Source organism: Poromitra crassiceps (assembly GCF_964638095.1).
Source record: "Poromitra crassiceps genome assembly, chromosome: 7".
In the NCBI taxonomy this organism is placed as follows: Eukaryota; Metazoa; Chordata; class Actinopteri; order Beryciformes; family Melamphaidae; genus Poromitra; species Poromitra crassiceps.
Genome location: NC_139628.1, coordinates 40,401,633 through 40,425,713, shown reverse-complemented (window position 1 = coordinate 40,425,713; position 24,081 = coordinate 40,401,633). Strand labels below are relative to the sequence as shown.

The following is a 24,081-nucleotide window of genomic DNA, read 5'->3' as shown; positions in this document are numbered from 1 at the left end:
GTGAATGTACACCAAAGGGCTGTATCTCATGGTATTAACCACTTGTGGTGTTTGTATTAAGGGCACTGTACACACATTTATTTTTAAACCAATAAAAACTGGAGTTTAAATATAATGATCTATACTTGTTTGCTGCTATTGAGGAGGGGGGAACTGGAGGGATGAACACAGACAGTGGGAATTTGCAAAGCTTTTACTTCTATCAATCAACTGAAATCTTTATACAGCTTTAAGTGTTTATTATAAACAGAAACTGCATTTCATTCGATCTTAGAGCATTCATTCTCACTTATTACACAATATCTTGCATATGACTATGTTAATCTCAGGTGCCACAAGCATTTGTATTTTAAAGAAAGAAAGAAAAAAAAAACATCCTGGACTGACAGGTACCCAAAATCCCAGGATTGGCAAAATCTGTATTCTAATAACAAAAGTTGATTCAAATGCGACTGATCCTTGCAATTTGTGAGAAATGTCTGCTGTGTGAGTCAATTAAATGTATTTTCTTACACATTAATTACCAGTGCCTTTTTGTTCTAGCAACTTTGTTGCTCTCAAACCTCTAAATCTTGTGTAAGCCAGTAAAGGCAACCTCTGCAGCGTCAGCAGCAGTCTTCCTCTCTCTGAGTCCGGGACCCAGATGATGATGATGGTGATCTTTGCCAGCAATGGCTCTGCCAGACCGGAGGGCTCCAAAGGCCTGCTGGGAGCCGTCCCCACGGCCATCGAGCTGATGCTCAAGAATAAGGGGTAACAGCTGCATTTACATTTGACACTTTATTTAACTGACACTCGTATGCAGACAGATTTGCAATGTGTGATGTCACTCATCAGTGATGATGTCATTAATGATGTCATGACATTTTCCTATTGAGCAAGTGTGCAAGTATGAGCAAGTGTGTGGTCTCATGGACATTGTTCCCAAAGTTAGAGCCATGAATTACACACAGACATTGAATGCAGATTCCCTGACGGTGCCAGTAGCAGGGGAGCTCAGCCTGTGGACGTCCCAGGCCAACGGGGAGGTGAAGTTGAGGATGGGCACGTCTGGCATGGCTGCGAAGCCCCCTTTGACCATAAACCAGATGTTCACCTCAGTCGTGGAGCGCTTCGGCAGCTACACTGCTTTGAGCTGGAAGGAGGGTGAGCAGCAGAAGCGTATGAACTACACAGACTACTACAAGAAGTGCTGCGCCGCAGCCAAGAGCTTCCTCAAGCTTGGTCTGGAGCGCTACCACGGTGTGGGCATCATCGGCTTCAACTCTCCTGAGTGGTTCATCTCTGGCATCGGTGCCATTTTGGCAGGTGGTTTTGCTGTGGGCATCTACAGCACCAACTCTCCAGAGGCATGCCAGTATGTAGCAGAGAATTGCAACGCCAATGTCATTGTGGTTGAGGACCACAAACAGCTGCAGAAGATCCTTCAGGTTAAAGACCAGCTGCCACACTTGAAAGCTATTATCCAGTACAAAGATGCTCTAAAAGAGAAGAAACCAAATCTCTACACGTGGGCAGAGTTTATGGAGCTTGGATTTGATGAGCCAGACAATTTCCTTGATGAGATCATCTCCAGCCAGAAGCCAAACCAGTGCTGCACGCTCATCTACACCTCAGGAACCACAGGACAGCCCAAGGGAGTCATGCTCAGCCATGACAATGTGACCTGGTCAGCGTTCGCCATCAGCCGCCATTTGCGCATGACAGATGCCACCCAGGCTCAGGAGGCTGCAGTCAGCTACCTGCCACTCAGCCACATCGCAGCTCAGATGACCGACATCTGGATCAGCATGACGGTCGGAGGGGCTACGCACTTCGCCCAGCCAGATGCCCTCAAGGGCTCTCTGGTAAAGACCCTGAAGGAGGTGCGTCCCACAGGCTTCCTGGGCGTGCCACGAGTCTGGGAGAAGATGAAGGAGAACATGGAGTCTGCCGGGGCCAGGTCTTCCACTGTGCGCAGGAAAGTTGCTGCCTGGGCGAAGGATGTGGGTCTGCAGACTAATCTCACCAAGATGAACCAAAACGGAGCAGCTGGACATGAACCATTCAAGTACCGCATGGCCAAGAAGCTGGTGTTCAACAATGTGCGTAAAGCCCTGGGCCTGGACCGCTGCAACAAGTGCTACACAGGTGCTGCTCCCATTGCCAAAGAGACCCTGGAGTACTTCCTCAGCCTGGATATACCTGTGTATCAGCTGTACGGCATGAGCGAGAACTCTGGTCCTCACACCATGGGCCAGCCTGACGCCTTCAGGCTCACCAGCTGTGGAAAGGAGATCCAAGGGTGCCAGACGAAGGTGCTGCACAACGGTGAGATCTGCTTCTGGGGCCGTCACGTCTTCATGGGTTACCTCAACATGGCTGACACGACGAAGGAGGCTCTTGACAAAGATGGCTGGCTGCACTCCGGCGACCTGGGCAAACACGACCAGAATGGCTTCCTCTTCATCACTGGCCGAATCAAGGAGATGATCATCACAGCAGGAGGGGAGAACATCCCTCCCGTCCCCATCGAGGATGCTGTGAAGGAGGCCATGCCGCTCATCAGCAATGCCATGCTGATCGGCGACGAAAGGAAGTTCCTCTCCATGCTGCTCACCATTAAGTGCCAGGAGAATGCCGACACAGGCGCGCCAGAGGATAAGCTCACAGCGGAGGCCGTGGAGCTGTGCAGGAGGAGGGGCAGCAACGCCACGCGCGTCTCTGACATCTCAGGCGGCCGAGACCGCGCCGTCCATGACGCCATCCAGGAGGGGATCAACCGCGTTAACGAGAAGGCGGTCTCCAACGCCCAGCGCATCCAGAAGTGGATTGTACTAGACCAGGACTTCTCCATCACCGGAGGAGAGCTGGGTCCTACCATGAAGGTGAAAAGGCCAGTGGTCATGGAGATGTACAAGGAGCAGATTGAGAACTTTTATAAGTAAGGTGGCCACTCCCAGCACACCTGACAAACTGGCCACTCCCAGCTCAAGTTGCTCGGTTGTCCATCCATGACACCACACACACATTGATGTCATCAGTGATATCACTCGAGCATATAATAGGGCAGCGTTTCGCCGTGCCATGACCGTCATTATTTAAAGAGAGAGAGAGAAAGAGGAGGTGGGGGAGGGGTGGGAGTATGAACACAGGAACACACACTTCAAAAAAATCTCTGAAAGAATAGAGAACTTTCAAAATCTCAGTATCAACGAAAAATGTGTCTCCTGCGTTGAGGAAATGTTGAATCAGTAGAACTCTGTGCTCAGTCAGTGAGTGATGGCAGTGATGTCACTTAAGCAATTGTGATGCAGAGATGGGGACTGGGACTTGAGTCGCACTTAAGTCACACACACAGTGACTTGAGAGTTGTCCTCAAACATGCCTGGCCTATAGTGAACCCAGCAATGTTGTTTCCTATGAAGTTTTATGATTGAAATGTCATCTACAGGCCTAGAGTTGCATGTTGGGCAATTTGAATAATTAGCATAATGAGCTAATTAATTAATTACGTAGCTGCTCTCATCTCACCTTTTATCTCTAATAACCTAGGTTTCTGCACAGGTGCCCTCCCAAATTGGCACAAGAGATACTACAGGTACATCAGATCCTCTGTATTGGTAAAAGGTGAAGTGTGGTATTCCAACCTACTAGTGAATGTACAGCAAAGGGCTGTATCTCATGGTATCAACCACAGGGTGTTTGTATTAAAGGGACACAACACCGAAAAACAATGCTGATTTATTTTACACATGATCTCGCACATATCCAAAAACTGTAAACAGTTTTGCAGACATTCTCAAATCTCTAAATCTTGTGTAAGCCAGGAAAGGCAACATTCGCAGCGTCTGAAGCAGTCTTCCTCTCTCTGAGTCCAGGACCTAGATGATGATAGTGATCTTTGCCACCACCGGCTCTGCCAGACCGGACGACTCCAAAGGCCTGCTGGGAGCCATCCCCACCGCCATCGAGTTGATGCTCCCAGAGGTTCTCAAATGTTTTTCAGCCAAGGACGCCTAAGATAGAAAATATACCGGGGACCCCCTCATTCTGATTTGTGATTTTGGGCTAAGCTTAATTGTTTCCACGGTAACGTGCTTGACTTTTAAATTGATAGGTTTGTTGAATTAGAATGTAATCCATGAACCATTTTGGATTTAAAGCATCAAATATTTTCATTTAACTATGTAGCTTTTGCTAAAAAAATAAAAAGGTTTATATTTTCATTTTCCTGAAAACTTTTCGCGGACCCCCTAGCAAAGTACCACGGACCCCTGGGGGTCCCCGGACCCCCATTTGAGAACCACTGAGACTAAGGGTAACAGCTGCGTTTAAATTTTACACTTTATTTAACTGACACTCATATCCAGACAGATTTGTCATGAGTGAAATATTTCTAACCTAACAGTTTGTCTTTCTGAATAACACAAATTTATTTACTAACTAGTTTAAATGTATTTGCCCACTGTGTGTGTGTGTGTGTGTGTGTGTGTGTGTGTGTGTGTGTGTGTGTGTGTTTAAATGCCTACAAAAGACTAGTTGTAGTCACCTGACATAGCTAAGGCCAGCCACTTGCCAAACTGACTATAATTGACGTGCTGGCATATTTTCAACATTTGATTGATGGCCATTTGAATGAGAAGATATCTGTTCGTCCCCCCCCCCTCCCCTCTCTTCCAGCTGTCTGCTGGTCGTCATCATGCTTATCTCCAACCAGAGCCGGGTGGAGCAGCTGGTGACATGCGAGGTGACGTCAAGGTACAGCTAACCTCACACTAACATGATAAACCATTAACGCACTAAAAATGTGCAGATAATAGTGTCATAATCCTCACAACATCCTCCTGGATGAAACATATTTGCTCCTCCAGTGTAACAAAGTTTCTGTAATAGTAGCTGAAGGTGTGATTTCGCTTGTCTGCAGGTCTGATGGTGGTGATCCAGGGCCCCAAGGCCAGCTGCAAATTGAAGACGTTCTCTGCAGGCGGAGCAGCCTGAGCCAGCAGATCCTCAGCCCCAACGGCACCCACTAGAACCCCACCAGAACCTGCCACGACCTCAAGATGTCACCCCGACTGGAAGAGCGGTGAGTGTCTCCAGGAAGATTAGTATAGTGCAGCAAGACCCGTAAAGTCAGTAAGATGCACCTGGCTCTCGTGTGTGAAAGCTTGGCCCTGAACATTTTACTTCCTAGAACTAGGAGCAGTGGGCAGTGCCCGGGGACCAACTCCAGTTCTTTTGCCAGTGCCTTGATCAGGGGCACTGACAGGAGTATTAACCCTAACATACATCATGTCTTTTGGTGGTGGAAGGAAACCGGAGCGCCCGGAGGAAACCCACACGAACACGGGGAGAACATGCAAACTCCACACAGAAAGGACCCGGGACGGACCAGGGTTTGAACTCTGGACCTTCTTGCTGTGAGGTGCTAACCACCGTGCCACCCATTTTAGTGATGAAATAGTGCTGATGATTTAGTGATGAATTAGCAAGTGAAAATTGTAAAAAACAAACAAACAGTGGAGCTGGAGCTACAGCTCCTCCCCTTTTTAGGCATTCTATCATCTCAAATGGCCTGAGAAATAATGCATATAGCTGCCGTACTATACTGTAAATGGGGCGTGGGTGGAGGCGGGGGCTCGAATGTTTACAGCATCTGGCTCCTCCTCCCCATAACACAGAATACACTCAAAAAACAATTCTTGGTTAGCATAAGCATGATTTTCATTTTAATAAAAGCATACTGAAACTGATGAGATGGTCAGTATTTGGTATCAGGCTCTTTGTAAATCCACACAGGAATATACGTGTGGCAAAAAAAAAACTACAAATCCTACATCAAAGTGAAATAGTTGTATTTCCCGGCATTTTTTTTTTTTTTTTTCCCACTTCATTTATTTCTTGTAACTAGTTGCTAAGTCCACCCACCGTCACTGTGGGGAAGTCCAGCTGCCATTGAGTGGCCTCAATGAGGAGGTTGGTTTGGAATGTGGCAGGGGAGAAAGCTCTTTTCTTTGCTGGCATTCAGATAACATTTACATGGACACGCCGGACGTCTTAATACACGTATCAAAATACAGCCGCTGACAAAGCGCGCGCTACAAAGTAACAACAAGCCTCTTAAGCGCTGCTTTATCGTTCTCTACCACAGCTCCATCAGGGTCAGATGGGGCCATCTTTGAATGAGAAGACACATGAGATAATCCCTTGGAAATGCCATGCAGGAAAACACCTGCAGCAAGTGTGTTTGTGTGAGTTGTTGACTTGAAGAGCATCCGGGGACATCTCAATATTTGAATGACCTTTAACTGAATATCGCCGGGCGATCCCTTTAATGGATAATTCCCAACACTTGGCAGCGTTCACCGGGACGAATGAAACAGAGACAAGACTATAGGCCGAAGGTCAGCAGTGACTCACAAAGCCGCTTGCTTCTGACTCCCACCAGGCAGTGTGCAGGCTTTACAAAAGAATCATGCTCCTGTTCTCTACTACTTCAAAATTAACCAGATTTGTGTGTGTGTGTGTGTGTGTGTGTGTGTGTGTGTGTGTGTGTGTGTGTGTGTGTGTGTCCGTGTGTCCAGGGTTGGGAGGGACTGTTATCCCCCCCCCACACACACACTCACCCCACACACAGATAGATCAAATTACTCCGTTACTTTTTGATTACTTTTCCTCTTTAAGCTAACAAACATAATAAATGGACAATGCAATTCAAACTGCATTATCATTCATTACCCCCACTCAGTGCTTATGTATTTGATTTGAAGATTAAAGGGAAAGTCACCTAAAATTAAAATTCTGTCATCATTGACATCCCTCGTGCCTGTTGAAACACAGGTGAAGTTAGTCCATATAACACACAGGGAGTCAAAGCAGTCCCCATTGACTTCCGTTGTACTGTACTGAAGTCAGTGGGGACTGGTTTCACTCCAGTTGTGCTGGCACCCTACCCGTGTGTTATATGGACAAACTTCCGCTGTGTTTCAACTGGCATGAGGGGGAGTCAATGATGGAGGGTGAATCGATGCCGACAGAATTTTCTTTTTTTTGGGTGCACTGTCCCTTTAAGCCTAGTTTCTGAGTGGGCCAACATTACCACCTACCTTTGATGTCAGTATTCCAGTGCTATATGAATTAGCAAGCTGCTGTCATCCAGTTCCATGTAGTGCAGGGGTGTCAAACATCCGGCCCGAGTGCCAGAACCGGCCCGCCAAAGGGTCCAATCCGGGCCGGCCCACAGGATGACTTTGCAAAGTGTGAAAAGGACCATTCCAATTTTTCAAGCTCAGGGTTTGACACCTAATATTGATGCACTTGTGAAGGCTCAGAGCTACCAGGTTTCATGAGCAAGTTACAATATTAAGTAGCCTATTCATGTTTTCTGTATTCATCATCACTAAATTAATGGTAAACTATTTTCAATACCCTTGAATGTAGAGAATAATCGCACACAGACAGTATATTTGATATGCTAGGCCTATGGTAGCTGAGATACATTATGTGAAAACATGTTCTTAAAATGTGCCTGTAGCCCTAATCTTTACACTAAAAGACTCAACAAGACAAAAATTTGGAGGTGTTGTTATTTATGTTATGTTGTTACAGTATTTTAATATAATACTGTAACAACATAACATAACATATAAATAACATATTATTTATGTTATGTTATGTTGTTACAGTATATGTTATTTATGTTGTGTGTTATTATTTTTCTTTGTCTGGCCCACTTGAGACCAAATTGGGTATCAAGTGGCCCGTGGAGTAAAATTAGTTTGCCCCTGTGTGTAACTCTCAGTGTACTTTATGAGAGAGGGAGAGAGAGGGGAGGGAGGGGGGCTGCTGTAGCAGGGGGGTATGGGGAGGGTCGTAGGTCATAGCTCTTGTAATGGTCACAGTCAAGTTCAAGTCACCGGTCAAGTTGTCGTCACCCTCCCCTCCCCTCCCCTCCCCCCCCACACCCCACCCCCACCCATGCAGCGTTGCCACCGATTGGCCTACATGTGGCACAGCATGTCTCCACTGAGGTCCTCTTGATGTCTTCTCTTACATGGTCCGTGCGCTGAGAGCCGGAGGGAGCAGAGGGATGGCTGGTGGAAAGCTGACAGACAGATCCATTAAATGGCAGCTTTGTTATGACATGACAGCCAGGACCTGGTGGATGGTAAGTGAAGTGCTTCTCTCTTCTCTTATTTCTTGACCCTCTCTCCTTTCTTATGCGTTCCTTCACTGCCCCCCACCCATCAAGCAAAACCAGACTTCAAACATATCCTTTTGCATGTAGACGTTGGTTGAGTTTTGGTGGTGCCACAGCTGCAGACTTTTGAGACTTAGTTAACATTATTTGGGAGTCTGTGTCTCACAAACATACAGTATCACAGTCTGCTAAACTCTCAAAATTGAATGTACCTTGTGTGTGCCATTTCAAACTGCCTTTGGGACGTTGTGGTGTGTGTGATGTAAACCAAAGTGCCCTTCTGGGACATGTATTAAATATGATTGATTGATTGATTGATTGATTGATTGATTGTGTGTGTGTGTGTGTCTCAGTCTGGTCAGGTCACATTTACAGAAGTGCAGATTGTGGTGGATACTGTAGATAAGGCTGTGTCTGTGTCTGTGTCTGTGTCTGTGTCTGTGTCTGTGTCTGTGTCTGTGAGAGGTTTTGACTGGAGCACTTTGTAATCGGCGTGCGCTTGTTGTCACACTTGTTTAAATGCTGGCATTGTTTTGGTAAATGAGTCAAGCAGTCGCTGATTAGCTTAAGATGTCGTTAAGTAAAATAGAAAATACATTATATATTTCAAATAAGATGTAATTAAGTGCCTTCCACAAAGATTTTCTTTTTTTTCCATTTAAGCAAGATTCTCAAGAGCATCCTCAGCATGAAAACGTACTTTCTGAATGAATGTCTTCTTCAAGGCCAGCATGGTTTTTATTGTTCTCTCAGTCATACCCTTCTCAGGAGCTGCTGCACTTGTGACTTGTTAAGACCCAACTGTACTTAAAAAAAGTATTATGTTTTATCTGGGTGGGAAAAGTGAAGGAAGTATTCAACCTGCCTGCAGTGTGCAAGCTTTCCTCCAGTGCACCTCCCTGCATGTGCTCTCTGCAGTGTTCACTTGATAGGGCCAGACAAAGAGCCCTTGTCCGGCCCGCGCCTTTCCCATGCTGAAGAGGCAAAGCAGGCTGACATTTCTCTCTGAATATTTATTTACTTGTCTGACAGGACAGCTTTTATTGTGCTCCACCCCCCAGTGTGTTTAGGTTTCACTTGTTTCATCATGTGACATGACTGTGTGACTGTGTTGTGACTATGATGTGACTGTGCTGTGACTGTGTTAGATATGTGAAATGACTGTGCTGTGACTGTGTTGTGACTGTGGTGTGACTGTGTTGTGACTGTGTGACTGCTGTGACTGTGCTGTGACTGTGTTGTGACTGTGTTGTGACTGCTGTGACTGTGTTGTGTGACTGTGTTGTGACTGTGTTGTGACTGTGTTGTGACTGTGTTGTGACTGTGATGTGACTGTGTTGTGACTGTGATGTGACTGTGATGTGACTGTGCTGTGACTGTGTTGTGACTGTGTTGTGACTGTGTTGTGACTGTGATGTGACTGTGTTGTGACTGTGATGTGACTGTGCTGTGACTGTGTGACTGCTGTGACTGTGATGTGACTGTGTTGTGACTGTGCTGTGACTGTGGTGTGACTGTGGTGTGACTGTGTTGTGACTGTTGTGACTGTGTTGTGACTGTGTGACTGCTGTGACTGTGATGTGACTGTGTTGTGACTGTGATGTGACTGTGTTGTGACTGTGGTGTGACTGTGTTGTGACTGTGATGTGACTGTGTTGTGACTGTGGTGTGACTGTGGTGTGACTGTGTTGTGACTGTGTTGTGACTGTGTGACTGCTGTGACTGTGATGTGACTGTGTTGTGACTGTGTTGTGACTGTGATGTGACTGTGTTGTGACTGTGATGTGACTGTGTTGTGACTGTGATGTGACTGTGTTGTGACTGTGTGACTGCTGTGACTGTGATGTGACTGTGTTGTGACTGTTGTGACTGTGATGTGACTGTGTTGTGACTGTGATGTGACTGTGTTGTGACTGTGATGTGACTGTGCTGTGACTGTGTTGTGACTGTGCTGTGACTGTGATGTGACTGTGATGTGACTGTGTTGTGACTGTGTTGTGACTGTGATGTGACTGTGTTGTGACTGTGATGTGACTGTGTTGTGACTGTGATGTGACTGTGCTGTGACTGTGTGACTGCTGTGACTGTGCTGTGACTGTGTTGTGACTGTGTTGTGACTGTGTTGTGACTGTGATGTGACTGTGTTGTGACTGTGATGTGACTGTGATGTGACTGCTGTGACTGTGTTGTGACTGTGATGTGACTGTGTTGTGACTGTGATGTGACTGTGCTGTGACTGTGTGACTGCTGTGACTGTGATGTGACTGTGTTGTGACTGTGCTGTGACTGTGGTGTGACTGTGGTGTGACTGTGGTGTGACTGTGTTGTGACTGTGTTGTGACTGTGTGACTGCTGTGACTGTGATGTGACTGTGTTGTGACTGTGATGTGACTGTGTTGTGACTGTGGTGTGACTGTGTTGTGACTGTGATGTGACTGTGTTGTGACTGTGGTGTGACTGTGTTGTGACTGTGATGTGACTGTGTTGTGACTGTGGTGTGACTGTGGTGTGACTGTATTGTGACTGTGTGACTGCTGTGACTGTGATGTGACTGTGTTGTGACTGTGATGTGACTGTGTTGTGACTGTGGTGTGACTGTGTTGTGACTGTGTGACTGCTGTGACTGTGATGTGACTGTGTTGTGACTGTGCTGTGACTGTGGTGTGACTGTGTTGTGACTGTGATGTGACTGTGTTGTGACTGTGATGTGGCTGTGTTGTGACTGTGATGTGACTGTGTTGTGACTGTGATGTGACTGTGTTGTGACTGTGATGTGGCTGTGTTGTGACTGTGATGTGGCTGTGTTGTGACTGTGATGTGACTGTGTTGTGACTGTGATGTGGCTGTGTTGTGACTGTGATGTGACTGTTGTGACTGTGTGACTATGCTGTGACTGTGGTGTGACTGTGTTGTGACTGTAATGTGACTGTGATGTGACTATGATGTGACTGTGGTGTGACTGTGTTGTGACTGTGATGTGACTGTGATGTGGCTGTGCTGTGACTGTGTTGTGACTGTGATGTGACTGTGCTGTGACTGTGTTGTGACTGTGTTGTGACTGTGTTGTGACTGTGATGTGACTGTTGTGACTGTGTGACTGTGGTGTGACTGTGTTGTGACTGTAATGTGACTGTGATGTGACTATGATGTGACTGTGGTGTGACTGTGTTGTGACTATGATGTGACTGTGTTGTGACTGTGTTGTGACTGTGATGTGACTGTTGTGACTGTGTGACTGTGGTGTGACTGTGTTGTGACTGTAATGTGACTGTGATGTGACTATGATGTGACTGTGGTGTGACTGTGTTGTGACTGTGATGTGGCTGTGTTGTGACTGTGATGTGATGTGACTGTGTTGTGACTGTGATGTGACTATGATGTGACTATGATGTGACTGTGGTGTGACTGTGTTGTGACTGTGTTGTGACTGTGTTGTGACTGTGATGTGACTGTGTTGTGACTGTGATGTGACTGTGTTGTGACTGTGGTGTGACTGTGTTGTGACTGTGATGTGACTGTGGTTTGACTGTGTTGTGACTGTGATGTGACTGTGTTGTGACTATGATGTGACTGTGGTGTGACTGTGTTGTGACTGTGGTGTGACTGTGTTGTGACTGTGGCTGTGATGTGACTGTGTTGTGACTGTAATGTGACTGTGATGTGACTGTGGTGTGACTGTGATGTGACTGTGGTGTGACTGTGTTGTGACTGTGACTGTGACTATGCTGTGACTGTGGTGTGACTGTGTTGGGGTATAATGGAAAAATGTCCCAAATCCACGTTTTCACCTGTCTTCCATGACAATGTTGATTACATTATCTTGTGTTCATTGCATTTTTGATGGTATTTAAATGTAATAAATGCAACTATAACCTTTGATATTGTTATGCGAATAATCGTAAGTGACATTTTTGGCACTTAACGCCTAGCCGTTGCCATACATGGTAAATTTAGGCGATGTTCTTATCCAGAGTGACTTACATGAGTGAAACAGGCAAGCTTCAATTCCTTGACCAATCACATTCCAAGCAGCCAACACAGTTCAAAGGTCAAGGCCTTATTGTGCCCCTGCCGTATGTCTGTGACCAGAGAACAATGATGACAAACTGAAGTGCTTGGAAAAGAAATAGATTAAGAGCCGTTAGAGTGAGTAGAGAGGGTGAAAGGTGGTGTGAGGTACTTCCTGTTGGTGCATCCACAAAATGAAAAACAACAAGACCCTAACACTGATCACTTTAGATAAAAGAGGTTGACGGTTCGATCCCTGCCTCTCCCAGTCTGCATATTGTCCAAGTGTCCTTGGGCAAGATATTGAACCTTAAATTGGCTGTGCCAGCACCCTGCGTGGTAGGCTGCAGTCATCAGTGTGTGACTGTGTGTGAATAGGTGAATGTACCTACTGTACTCATTGTAAAGCGCTTTGGATAAAAGCGCTATATAAATGCAGGCCATTTACCATTTACCATCTGGATATGATGAGTTAGAGAGCACAGAAAAACAAACATGAATTAGAGAGCAACTATTTTAGCAGCTGTATGTGGAATTTTAAGAAATGTGTTCCGGTTTGAGCCATATCATAAAACAGGTTTGGTGCGGTATAGGACAAGGAGTAGGTGTGGTTTAACAGGGTTTTTTTAAGGGTTCACTTTTAAGTCTTTGTTGGCAGTGTTTATGAATGTCAGTGATGTGCCGCCTCTACCTTTTGGAAACATTGAACATGGAGGAGGTTCTTGCGGCACCAGGTAGGCTGGTGAACTTGTGAAAGGAACTGCTGGTCGGCCAGGAGCGACTTGTTATTGAGAAGTCCCAAAGATAGCTGTATCATTTAAGCAAGTTGCAACAGATCTCAAGCAGTAAGAGTGCGCTGATGAGTGAGCAGCAATCTGGGTTGTCGTGTGGGTTGTGTGGGAACCGAGGCTGACTTTGTGGATTGCTACAATGTCACTGACAAACAGGACCTTATCTGAACCAAAGAAATGCACCAATATCCAACAACACAACGGGCCCTTTTCACAACGTCAACAGATGTAGCATCTCTGTTAGCACATCAGTGCACCCATGGAAATGCCCCTCCCTACCTCAAGGAACTTCTTACTCCATCCATCCTCCTCCCGTAGTAATAAGAAACCTTCTCCATCCCCCCAAGACTAAGCTCCGCACCATGGGGGATCATGCCTTCTGCTCTGCTGCACCCCGTCTTTGGAATACCCTACCCGACCACCTGAGGGCCCCACAGACTGTTGATACCTTTAAAAGGGGGCTAAAACCTTCCTTTTCAACAGAGCCGAGTTGTTCTTTATTTTAATTAGTAATCAGGCCTTTTCCTATCCAGGCCTGTATGACTTTTTAAATGTTCTTTGCCTTTGGTGTATTTTATATGGTCATGTTTTCTACTCTGTAGCACTTTATTTTAAATGAAAAGTGCATGACAAATAATATGATTCATATTATTATTATTATGATTATGATTATTATGATTATTATGAACAGCTTCTGAATTGAAGCATTTACAAGTGAAGTACACAGACTAAACTAGAGAAAGACTACAAGTTCTTTGCGTCAAGTTTCCTTCACAAAGATATAGTTGCCAGAGGAAGATGTAATGATGTAATGCACCGGTTTCTCAATGTGGAAGCTGTTACCGTGAAAAGAGCCTATACACTAGCAGCCTACTCCCAGGTGATGATAATAATAATAATAATAATAGCATAATAATAATAACAACAACAACTACAACAACAACAAAAACAACAACAGGCTAATAATAATAATAATAATGCAATAAAACAATTTACTCCATTCTCAATTTATTTTGTGCAGTGCAGCTTGTTTGTCTTGAATGATGCCTCTGTTGAAACAGTGTTTTGCATTTTCCAAACAATCCATGCCTTTGTTTATTAAGTTAAACATTCATTTTGCTGGGGGGGTCAAATATCATTAGAAGTTGAAGCTCGACACAGGACATGTTCTCGTCGACCCGTCCTCTCCAGTGTTCACCACATTAACAGTGCTGACATGTCGCCCCCTGTCGAATAATGGAGGAGATACAAGCAAATCACCTCTGCCTCACTGACACAAGATAAGATATGACACTGGACAAAACTAGCACCAATTCACTTTCAAGTAGGCTAGTTATAGTTTACAACCCGAGTGTTTTAAATCCATCCTCTATCTACTCTGCACTTGCAAAAAATATTAACAATTGTAGGATTCATTGGCCTTCACCTGTAGCCTAATGCCTTTTACAGTGAATATGAGAATTTGTGAATATGTGAGTCACTTCCCCTAACAAAATACACTAGAACGTGTATGTGGTGCTTAATGAGTTCAGTCACCTCTTTATATACCATAGTAGTAGTTAGAATGATGGTTCCTGGCTGATTCCCAATCAGTTGAAAACCCCGGCTATATTTTGTTTTAGGGTACCACGAGTGTTTGAGATTTTTTGTGGAATATGTCCTTCTACAACATAGTATAGCCAATTCCTACTGTAACACGTGCAGTAGAGATGTAACGGTATGAAAATTTCACATAATGATTATCATGACCAAAATTATCGCGATTATCGTATTATCACGGTATTCATAAAGAATTATTGAAAATTTTTCAAAAGTACTGAGAGACTCACTGAAATCCGTTTACGTTTTAGATTGAAAACTCAGACCCAAAAAGCATTGATACACTCACTGAAATCATTTCTCCAAGGCTGCACGTTTGCAGGGAGAGAGATCTAGGAGACGGTTGCCAACTTTGGTTGATGATGAACAGTACTACCATGTTTTTCAACGCACTCTAATCATGGTACCACGGTAATCACGGTAAAACGGTTTTAATGATAATGAAATTTTGAAACGGTATACGGTTATCATAAGGAATTTTATCACGGTTATCATTAAAACCGGTTATCGTTACATCCCTAACGTGCAGCAATGTAATTTAGCTGCTGTAGCCTAAGTGTTGATAAGCAATGCCTGCCAGCAGCCAGCCACCGCCAATATTTGTCTAAATAACAAGAGAAACTGAGTTGCCATTAGGTAAGCCAAAATTTTGTGTAATAATTTATTCTCTAAATTGCTCGAAAAATGTGCCTTTCCTTTTAAAGCCCATTACAAGCAACTAGCAGTTGTGTTTGTGGCCACATGGGGGCGGTAGGTACAAGGCAGAGATATGAAGGCTCATGGCTCCAACCAGCGGACTGATAGACATATCATAATGTTGCATAAATAGAGGCAAAAAGATATGAATTCAGTGTGTTAGTGATTTAGCCTTTACTAGCAGCATCTGAGAAAAACCTGTTTCAGAACATCAAGAGAATGTGAAAGTATAACCCTCTGAAAAATCAGGGGTTTATTTCATTTCATTTCATTTTATCTATGTATGGTCCTGAATATGAAGCTATTGCAGTCCAGAGTAATTATTCTCGTAAATTTATTTAATAGATTTGCTATTATCATTAAATATGCTAACAGAGTCTCAAGCCACCATGGTGTAAAATGACCCATATCCTAATTAATATTAGCCTACTATATAACCTTGAAGTGTCTGTTCTAAATTTTTAAGTGATTAAGTGAGAGACTAAAGGGGGAGTAGAGGAGTGTTTTTAAAGACCTAATAATCAGGACAGTATCTATTCAGCTCCACAGACTGTGTGTGTGTGTGTGTGTGTGTGTGTGTGTGTGTGTGTGTGTGTGTGTGTGTGTGTGTGTGTGTGTGTGTGTGTGTGTGTGTCCAACATGCCAATGTCAGTGTCGATGACAGCGATTCAGGCCTGTCACTTCATCTAATGTTAGCACATCATATCACACAGAAGGGGGGGGGGGGTGCCAAGGGGACATGCCCCCCCCCCCCCCCCCCCCCCACACACACTTTTTCAGATTGGACCCCTGCACTTTTTTCAACTCCTCGGCCGACATTGCTGTCTTTCTGAGGCTGTAGCGGTTAATTTGAAGAGTGAAGATATGAAACTAGAAGACCTAAGCCTTAAGCAGTGTTTGGCAATATTACTGTAATATATTACTTTCCCCAGTAATGATGAGTAGTGTAACAGGCAATTTCCGAAACAGTAATATGATTAGTTACTAATCCAAGTAACTTCAAGTTACTGCATTACTTTCTCCAGCGCTGGTGTAACCGAATGACTGTGAGTCCTTGTGAGTCCCGAGTGGTAATGAGTATGTTGGTTAAACTCACTCCCCAGTATAAAGCCTCGCTAACCAGCTCCGCCACGGGTGCTTGGCTCTCTAGGCATAGTAGTTAGCGCGTGCGCTCTGGAAGCGGGAGGTCGGTGGATCGAATCCCGCTCCACCCCTGGGCAAGCCCTTAACATGGGTTGCTGCCAGTGCTGTCGTGTCAACACAACGCAGGTTGCATTGGTGCTGTGACTCGGATGCCCAGTGGGTGTGGGGTGAGTTTAGGGGGGTGAGTGTAACCGAGCGAATGTGAGTCCTCGTGAGTCCTGAGTGGTAGAGAGTATGTTGGTTAAACTCACTCCCCATAGACTATAGAGGCCTGTTAACCAGCTTGGCATAGTGGTTAGCATGTGCGCTTTGGAAGCGGGAGGTCGCTGGATCGAATCCCGCTCCACCCCTGGGCAAGCCCTTAACATGGGTTGCTGCCAGTACTGTCAACACAACACAGGCTACACTGGCACAGGGCTAACATGACGTCAGGTTAATGTTGTATTGAAGCTGAGACTCAATGAGCCCGTTTGTATTCATGTGTGATGATGTTGTCCCCATAGTTGCCATTTCATTGTAGTGAGACTTTTTCTTTTTTTACTTGACCTCAATCTGTAATATGACCAATTGTGTCCTCTATAAGATAATCACAGCCTCGTGAAATTTTACAACAAACTAGATACCTAGGGCATTCAGGGGATGGATGGCTTTCCTAGGGTTATTCTGTAAATGTTATTATTCTATAAATTATAGAATGAATGGAGACATATCAAAATGATGAAAAAAAAAAACATGGTCATGTTTAGCTCTACCGGAGGTAGGGGTAGGCAAAATAAAAAATAAATAAATAAATAAATAAATAGAATAAAGCCCTTTTGAGGATTTGGACCTGTACTAATTGGGAATTTTACTGTTTTTCCCCACTTTCCCAGAGTCAGAAACAAATAAATGCCTTCAGACAGACCTTCTTTCATGTATTTGGTGTAATCTGAATTATGTCAAACAGCAGGCTATCTTGGCGCAATTGATCAAATAATATAATCATGATGCGATAGGCATCCAGGATTTGAAGGAGGGGGGTTCCTTTTTCCAAGCTTTGTCTTGGGAGAGGCCCACAGTCTCAGACTTTGAAACCCCCTGCTATAAAGGGACGCAAAACTCACGGAGAGTGAAAATGTCCCATATGGACAGACACAAAACCACTCAAAATCATTCACTGAAGTATCACTATTTAGGGACCTAAAAGGTGACTGTCACCTCTAGGTGACTAGTTTGCATCCCTGACTACTACAGTGGTTCTCAGTGTGGAGTCTGGGGACCACCAGGGTCCTGTGGGGGTTCCAGAGGGTCTCCAGCAAATTGATGAATTGTTATTATTTCATTATTTCATTTGCAGGAATTTAACAATGATTAGAGAGTGTAATATATATATATATATATTTCATCATATTTTCATTGATATCTCTCTACCTGCAGTAGGTAGAAGGGATTCTGGATAAAAATCATATTTAAATATAAAAATGTATCACAGATTTGGGTTCGAGACACAAAATCTCATCAAATGGGGGTCAGTGGTTCTAATGTTTACTAATTTAGGGTCATTGAAGGTTGATAATCACTGTTCTATACTACCAGTAGCCTATGTATAGTGGACTTGCTGTTTATTCTGATATGAAAGAAAATAAAACAAAAAATAAATCCTCCACTCTCTATACTTCTCTAACACAATCCTCTCCCATCAGGGCATAGTGCAAAAGGGAAGAGGTGAGGGTATGCAGGGGGTTTAGGGGCTCGGAGAAGGAGTAACATGACAAGAAATGTATATGTCAGCAGAAGTGGAGTAGAAGAATATATATAAGATATATAAATTAAAATAACAGATTTAGTGTAATTATACATGTAGACTAATAACACTACTACTAGGCTACTACTATTAGTATTACTAGCCCCTCCTACTATTACTACTATTTAGCCTCCTCCTCCTACTACTGCACTACTAAGGCTACTACTACTGCTACTAATAAAATAATGATGATGATTAATGATAAGAATAATAGTCATCATCATCATCCAAGTGCAATTTATTTTAGTTTGATCTATTCTGCACATATTAAAATCAGATAGACAAGGAACAGAAGATTGTCCTGGTAGAGACAGGAAACCATAATTGGGCTTATACTAGGTCTCTACCTAAGAAATTATTTAAGTCATTATTGCAGCATATCTGTTATCACGTCTATCTAGCCTGCTACCACTGATCTTAGTTGAGTTTAGTGGTTATTCAGTGCCTGCAGGCTGCAGGCTATGTGAGGCTGGTCTGGAACGTCCAGCAGCAGGCGGGATCAGTGCTGCACAAACCCGAGCACTACGTCAGGCGAGCGGAAGTGAGGGGCCCAGGGTGACTGCAGAGTCCCCGGGCCAGAGGCTCTGGCCAATGAGAGCCAAGAACGCAAGCTCCATTACTAGACTTAGCTGCGTCAAGCTACACGGAAAAGGCTACAGTATAACTGGAAGGCAAGAGGTTTTGCCTTCAAAATAAAACCATAACAATTCACATTTTAGAATAAAAAAAAAAGTATGTATATGTATTGGGTTGGGTTGTCCTGACGGCAAAAAAGTTGGCCGGCATGGATTTGTAATTACATAATATATAGTTTACCATTGTTATTCTCCTGGCTTACATACTGTAAAAATGGCAAACCCCAAACACCATACCTTCTCATTCAAAAGTTAGGCCTACATTTTTCACTCTACTGGATGTGGCCATCTTCGATACCTGGGTCAAAATTATGTAATAACTTCAAAATGATGGCATAATCGGAATCGTCGTGGTCATGGTTATTATCGTTGTTGTTGATTCAAGATTAATTTCATAGCCATAGTGGTTGTTGTTGTTATTATCATTATTAGTATTATCATATAAAAGGTCTAGAAGTCAAATCAAACATTAAAACATGCTAGCCAGAGAATGGTCACGGAATAGACCGTACTATTATATTCATAGTTGTTTGTCTCATGATGGAGGTCAATTAGAAAGGAATTACGAATTATCCAGAGGTACCCAGACCTTTACCCACCTTTCTATTATCCACTACATCGCTGTACAGACTAACAAAAATTGTTTGGATGTATTCTGTTATTAAAAAACATTTAGCAATAAAAAAGATTCAATGAATCTACTACATTGGCATTAATAATTACTACAAATTGAGAATTATTGCTGAAGTGCTTTATTTTGACATAATGTTAGCGGAAGTTGTTTTTGTTTTATTGTATCCAACTTGACGCAAGCTGCTGGGCGCTGGACGGTGGGCGGCAGTCAGGCAGACAGTGAAAGTGAAGGCGGAGACCAGCCCAGTCCCGAAAACTCAGCCTCTTCTGGATCACGTTCAACTTAACTGAACAACCCAAAACAAAAAACGATCCAAAAAGTAAGACTTGAAGAGGAAGGAAGATAAGAAAAAAGAGAGAAAAAACGGGGTGCTCCTAACTTGATTTCACCGCCTTCTGCCAAGAATTGTCTTCCGGTGTTGACTTTTTTTTTGCGAGCCCTGCAAGAGAAAAGCCTCCAAAGCACAAAGTTGAACGTGAGAAATGTGAAGCTACCGGCTTGTGTGTTTCAACCAGGCTCCAGGATTCCCTATTAATCCATGCAGTACAGTGCAATGGTACGTGAACACGGATTATTATTGATTTGACATGTTGTAATAACCCTTTTTGTAATAACGTTTTAGTGCCCTCGACGCTTTGGTATAGGCTGATAGCTCCTGCCAAGAGAATGTGAATAGTGCCTGGGTTACATGGATCACAACACTGACACTATAGGGCCAAAACACTACTAAACTTGGCACACATTCTCCACTAGCCTATTTTAACCTGCTCCCCTTAATTGGCAAATTAACTTTGATTTGGAGTGTTGACAATTGCGCGCACGCGCGCGCACACACACACACGCACACACGCACGCACGCACGCACACACACACACACACACACACACACAAACACACTCTCTCTCTCTCTCTCTCTCTCTCTCTCTCTCTCTCTCTCTCTCTCTCTCTCTCTCTCTCTCTCTCTGTCTCTCTGCAACAAACTAACAGTGTTAGCAGCCTAGTGTTTAACTTATCTCAGTACTGTTGTAGGCCTATAGCCTAAGATGTGTATACAGCGGAGTTGTTAGTAGTGATTTCAGTTTTCACCCACGTTTTCCAGACCAACCTACCCCCCCCAAAAAGTCATAAAACAAAGCGTCAAAGGTTCAGAGGCCATGGCATTTCTAACTGCATTGGCATGCGTGATTGTCTCGTAAATCCATTATGATAAGAGTAGTTTGTGCCTTATTAGAGGCCCAGTAGTAGCCTACACGTTGTGATGGAGTAGGAAATAAAACGCTGGGTGAACTATGACCTCCCGTTGGTGATCACCATGAGGAAAACATATATACCAATAAAGAAAATCTATTATATAAAAAAAAAAAATTTGTCCTTATCTTCCTGTAAAATACTATTCCCATGTTTGTGTCAGTTTGGCGCTGCTTGCTCTATAGGATATGATTAGTCTCATAATGATTTATGTCAGCCTAAAAGGTGGTGGACTCTGTTATGCAAATATAAAGGTGGATAAACTGGGTTTAGGTGGGTTTACCCTCCACTATCCCTGTCTGCTGGCTAGAAAGTGCAGAAAGTTTGCTGTTTCTGTATAGCCTACTCTCAGTGGACTGCAAATTTTGAAGTTGATTTAATTAGGGAAAAAGTTAATGCTTGTTGTTGAGACGTGAAGGTCGGGTAAAAGGTGCGAGAGTATCTTGTGTGAGGAAAATTTCCATTCCATTTCTATTTGGCTGAGGCTCTGGTCCAAAGTCCCTGAAGCTCATAAAATAATTCTGGTCGAGTGAAGGGGTAAATAAATTGTATGCTGTGTTTCCAGATAGCTGAGGAGACGGTGCTGGATGGTGGATAGGGGATGTGTGTGTTTGGAGGAGGAGGAGGAGGAGTGTGACTGTAATTACGTGGATGAAAAAAAAGGAAAAAGTTGGGTCTGATTTGCTGGAATCGCGCAGGAGCGAAGGTGCACCGGTCGATTTCATATGAAGTTTGTTAAAGCGCGGGGTGAAGATCACACACTGCGCGCCCTCCAAACGCTTTCCGTAATGCTTTTATGAACGAGATAGCACGCCACCGCGACGCGCACAGAGCCCGTGCAGCAGAGGAGTCTCACTCGCAGCGCCGCTTGCACCGGCTTTACGAGTAGAAACACAGCAGCGGCATTTTTGCAAAGTGCCAGACTGTGCATGTGAACTTTTCCCCCCGTCTTCTTCTTATTCTCCTGCATAGTTTCTATTTCTACGTGGAGACGACAATCTTTGGAACGCGGAAAAAATCATGGATGTTGTTGGATAATCTTTCTCCTTTTTTTTTCTTTTTCCCTTTTTCCCCCAAACGCGGATAACTGCTCCACAGTCTTGCATGGTGCACATCGATCCAGGAATGGCGCGATAAAGTGGCCAGACGAATCAGTCCGAGTACATTTTATTCTCTGTTAGCCTGCTGGCTCATCATGTATTCTCCGATTTGTCTAACTCAGGTATTTGTGTCTTTTTTATATAAAATTGACTGTGCTTTACCGTTGCCCGTTTGAAACAGTGCTTTAACGCGCAGTGAACTGAGGGGACATATCCAAGTATTGTGCATGGATCCTACGTGCCTTTCCATCTCCGAGTGCAAATATCTTCATTACCTATCTCATAATGTGTAGGCTACCTATTGCTTTGGGAGCGAATGACGCTCAAAGAAACCCAATGTAGGTTATCGATCCAAAACGCGTGGTTAGGAACAGGCTGTGCTACCGTGTGCTGGTTTATATATACACAAGATCATCTGAGATTCAAATGAAAGCCCCCCTAACGAAACATCACTATAACAGTTCTATAGGGACCTATACAGTGGCTAAAGCACTAACCGTGCAGCGCTCTTTGTGTGCGTAAAGTTGTGCGTAAAGATAGTTTTATCAGATAGGAGGCCAAAACTGTCACCTTGATAATCCTGTATAGTCGATACAGATATGCGCGATTTCTCCCAGGGTTAATTAGGTTGTTTGGATCTCTAATAACCCCACATGCATTGTACAACCTGTGTTTATCTTTCTTTCTTTTTTTTACGCGTATATTGTATTTTTTTATTTTTTTTTATTAAAAAATATGTACTTTGTGGAAGTGAAGTTGGAAGCAGATAAAGCCACTTTCACTGTAGGAAGATCAAACGCGTGATAAGGTTGATTCAGCGGTTGGACAGAGTAGCTGACTGTTTTGGCTGACTCAGTTTTACTGTTTATATTTTACTTGGCAAAAGTAAGTGATTGACTGATATGTGGTTTAGTTTGTACTTAAGAGGATTGTGCTTTTATGGCCTCAGCTGAAGTGCACTGCATAGGCCCTCGCCAAGTCATTTATCTTTACAGCGTCTGGCTTTAGCTTGGTTGCAAAAATTAAATGAATATTTGGGGTGATTTTGTACAGGAAGCCACAAGTGTAAAATATTCAGGGAGTAGTTGCTACTGAGCACATTTACAAGCAAAATGCTGCTTACTTTTGTCAGGTTGTCTGGCAACATTGTAGTGAAGAGATGTCAATAAAAATTAGTGGTGAATTATTTAAATATATTTTTTAGCTCTCTACATGACTAACTGTGGGTAGGTATTGTAAAAGTATTTGAAGTATTGTACAGTTCACAACAAGTACATGTGGAGAATGGAATTGTTTTCAAAGTTTTATTTAAACTTTGTTATTTACGGTTGTAATTTGACATGAGTACGCCGGTGCAAAGCTTTACGTTTTATTGGCATGAAAGTGTGGAGCAGAAATGTGGCTTGTCGGAGGAGCACCAGCGGCGAGCACAGATAGGGAGTGGATTTCTGTGGTTTCCCATAGCCTGCCTGCCTGTCTACACAAAGAACAATATGTGGTTTAACTCTTCAAAGGCCCGTTCAAAAGAGACAGCTTATGGTTATTCAATTTGACATTTTAATGACCTAAAACAAAGATAAGTTCATGTTCACACTCACAACTGCTATAATTTCTGAGGATTCCTAAATAATCTGCTCCATTATTGGAGATTTCAAAACTTACAGAGAATAAACATTAAGAGGTTATATCTTTTTAGAATTATTCAAGTATTATTGCTTATAGGTCAAACTTTTGGCTTGCTTATTATTTATTATTATATATTTTTTAATTTGTCCTTTTTATCTTGTAAGGTGATATACTAACAACAATTCTCTCAGATCTAGAATGTAAACCAAATGTAAAATATTTTTCCATCTATGACATCATTTCAATATCTTTCAGTTTAGGCTAAAAGATAAGTATGTGAGCTGCGGTATAAAGTGTATATCACATACAAACAACTTAATATGGAAAAGGTGCAATTAGTACTGCAAATATTTCTATCAATATTAAACATAATTCCAGATCATTTCTTAGCCAAAATAGTTTTCATCGTCACAATTTGTATGGAGTTGAGTCATTTAAAAAAAAAGGAGGCCATGATTTCATTTTCATTGGCTAACCTCAGCTTTTGGAATGAGGTCGGGCGAGTGTCATGCCATGCAATGCCGTCAACACATGAAATGATCAGGCATGACTGCCAACCAAGTTCCCACTCAACCTTTGCAAATAATACCGTGTGTGTGTCTTTCGTGGTACGTTTTGTTTTCTTTCTTCTCTCCA

At 43.4% G+C, this 24,081-nt stretch overlaps 1 protein-coding gene and 1 pseudogene across 13 annotated transcripts in view; both read left to right on the top strand.

Moving 5' to 3' along the window:
- The first annotated feature begins 938 nt into the window (after positions 1–938).
- Positions 939–2,997, top strand: LOC310779596 (long-chain-fatty-acid--CoA ligase ACSBG2 pseudogene; annotated as a pseudogene). Its single transcript has one exon. The product of its transcript is annotated as a long-chain-fatty-acid--CoA ligase ACSBG2 pseudogene (transcript).
- A 5,074-nt stretch (positions 2,998–8,071) lies between these two features.
- The window catches only part of LOC310780295 (nuclear factor 1 B-type-like), a gene marked incomplete at both ends in the record, with an annotated part of 107,758 nt that continues 91,748 nt past the window's right edge, over positions 8,072–24,081 (top strand). For 8 of the 12 annotated variants that reach the window (XM_083640858.1, XM_083640866.1, XM_083640861.1 and 5 more), the window contains one exon: positions 21,915–21,941. In XM_083640858.1, the coding sequence (XP_083496984.1) occupies positions 21,915–21,941 (27 nt within the window). Of the gene's footprint in view, positions 8,150–20,009; positions 20,028–21,914; positions 21,942–24,081 lie in introns of those variants that run through there. The other 4 variants (XM_083640859.1, XM_083640863.1, XM_083640857.1 and 1 more) reach the window with 3 other exon arrangements.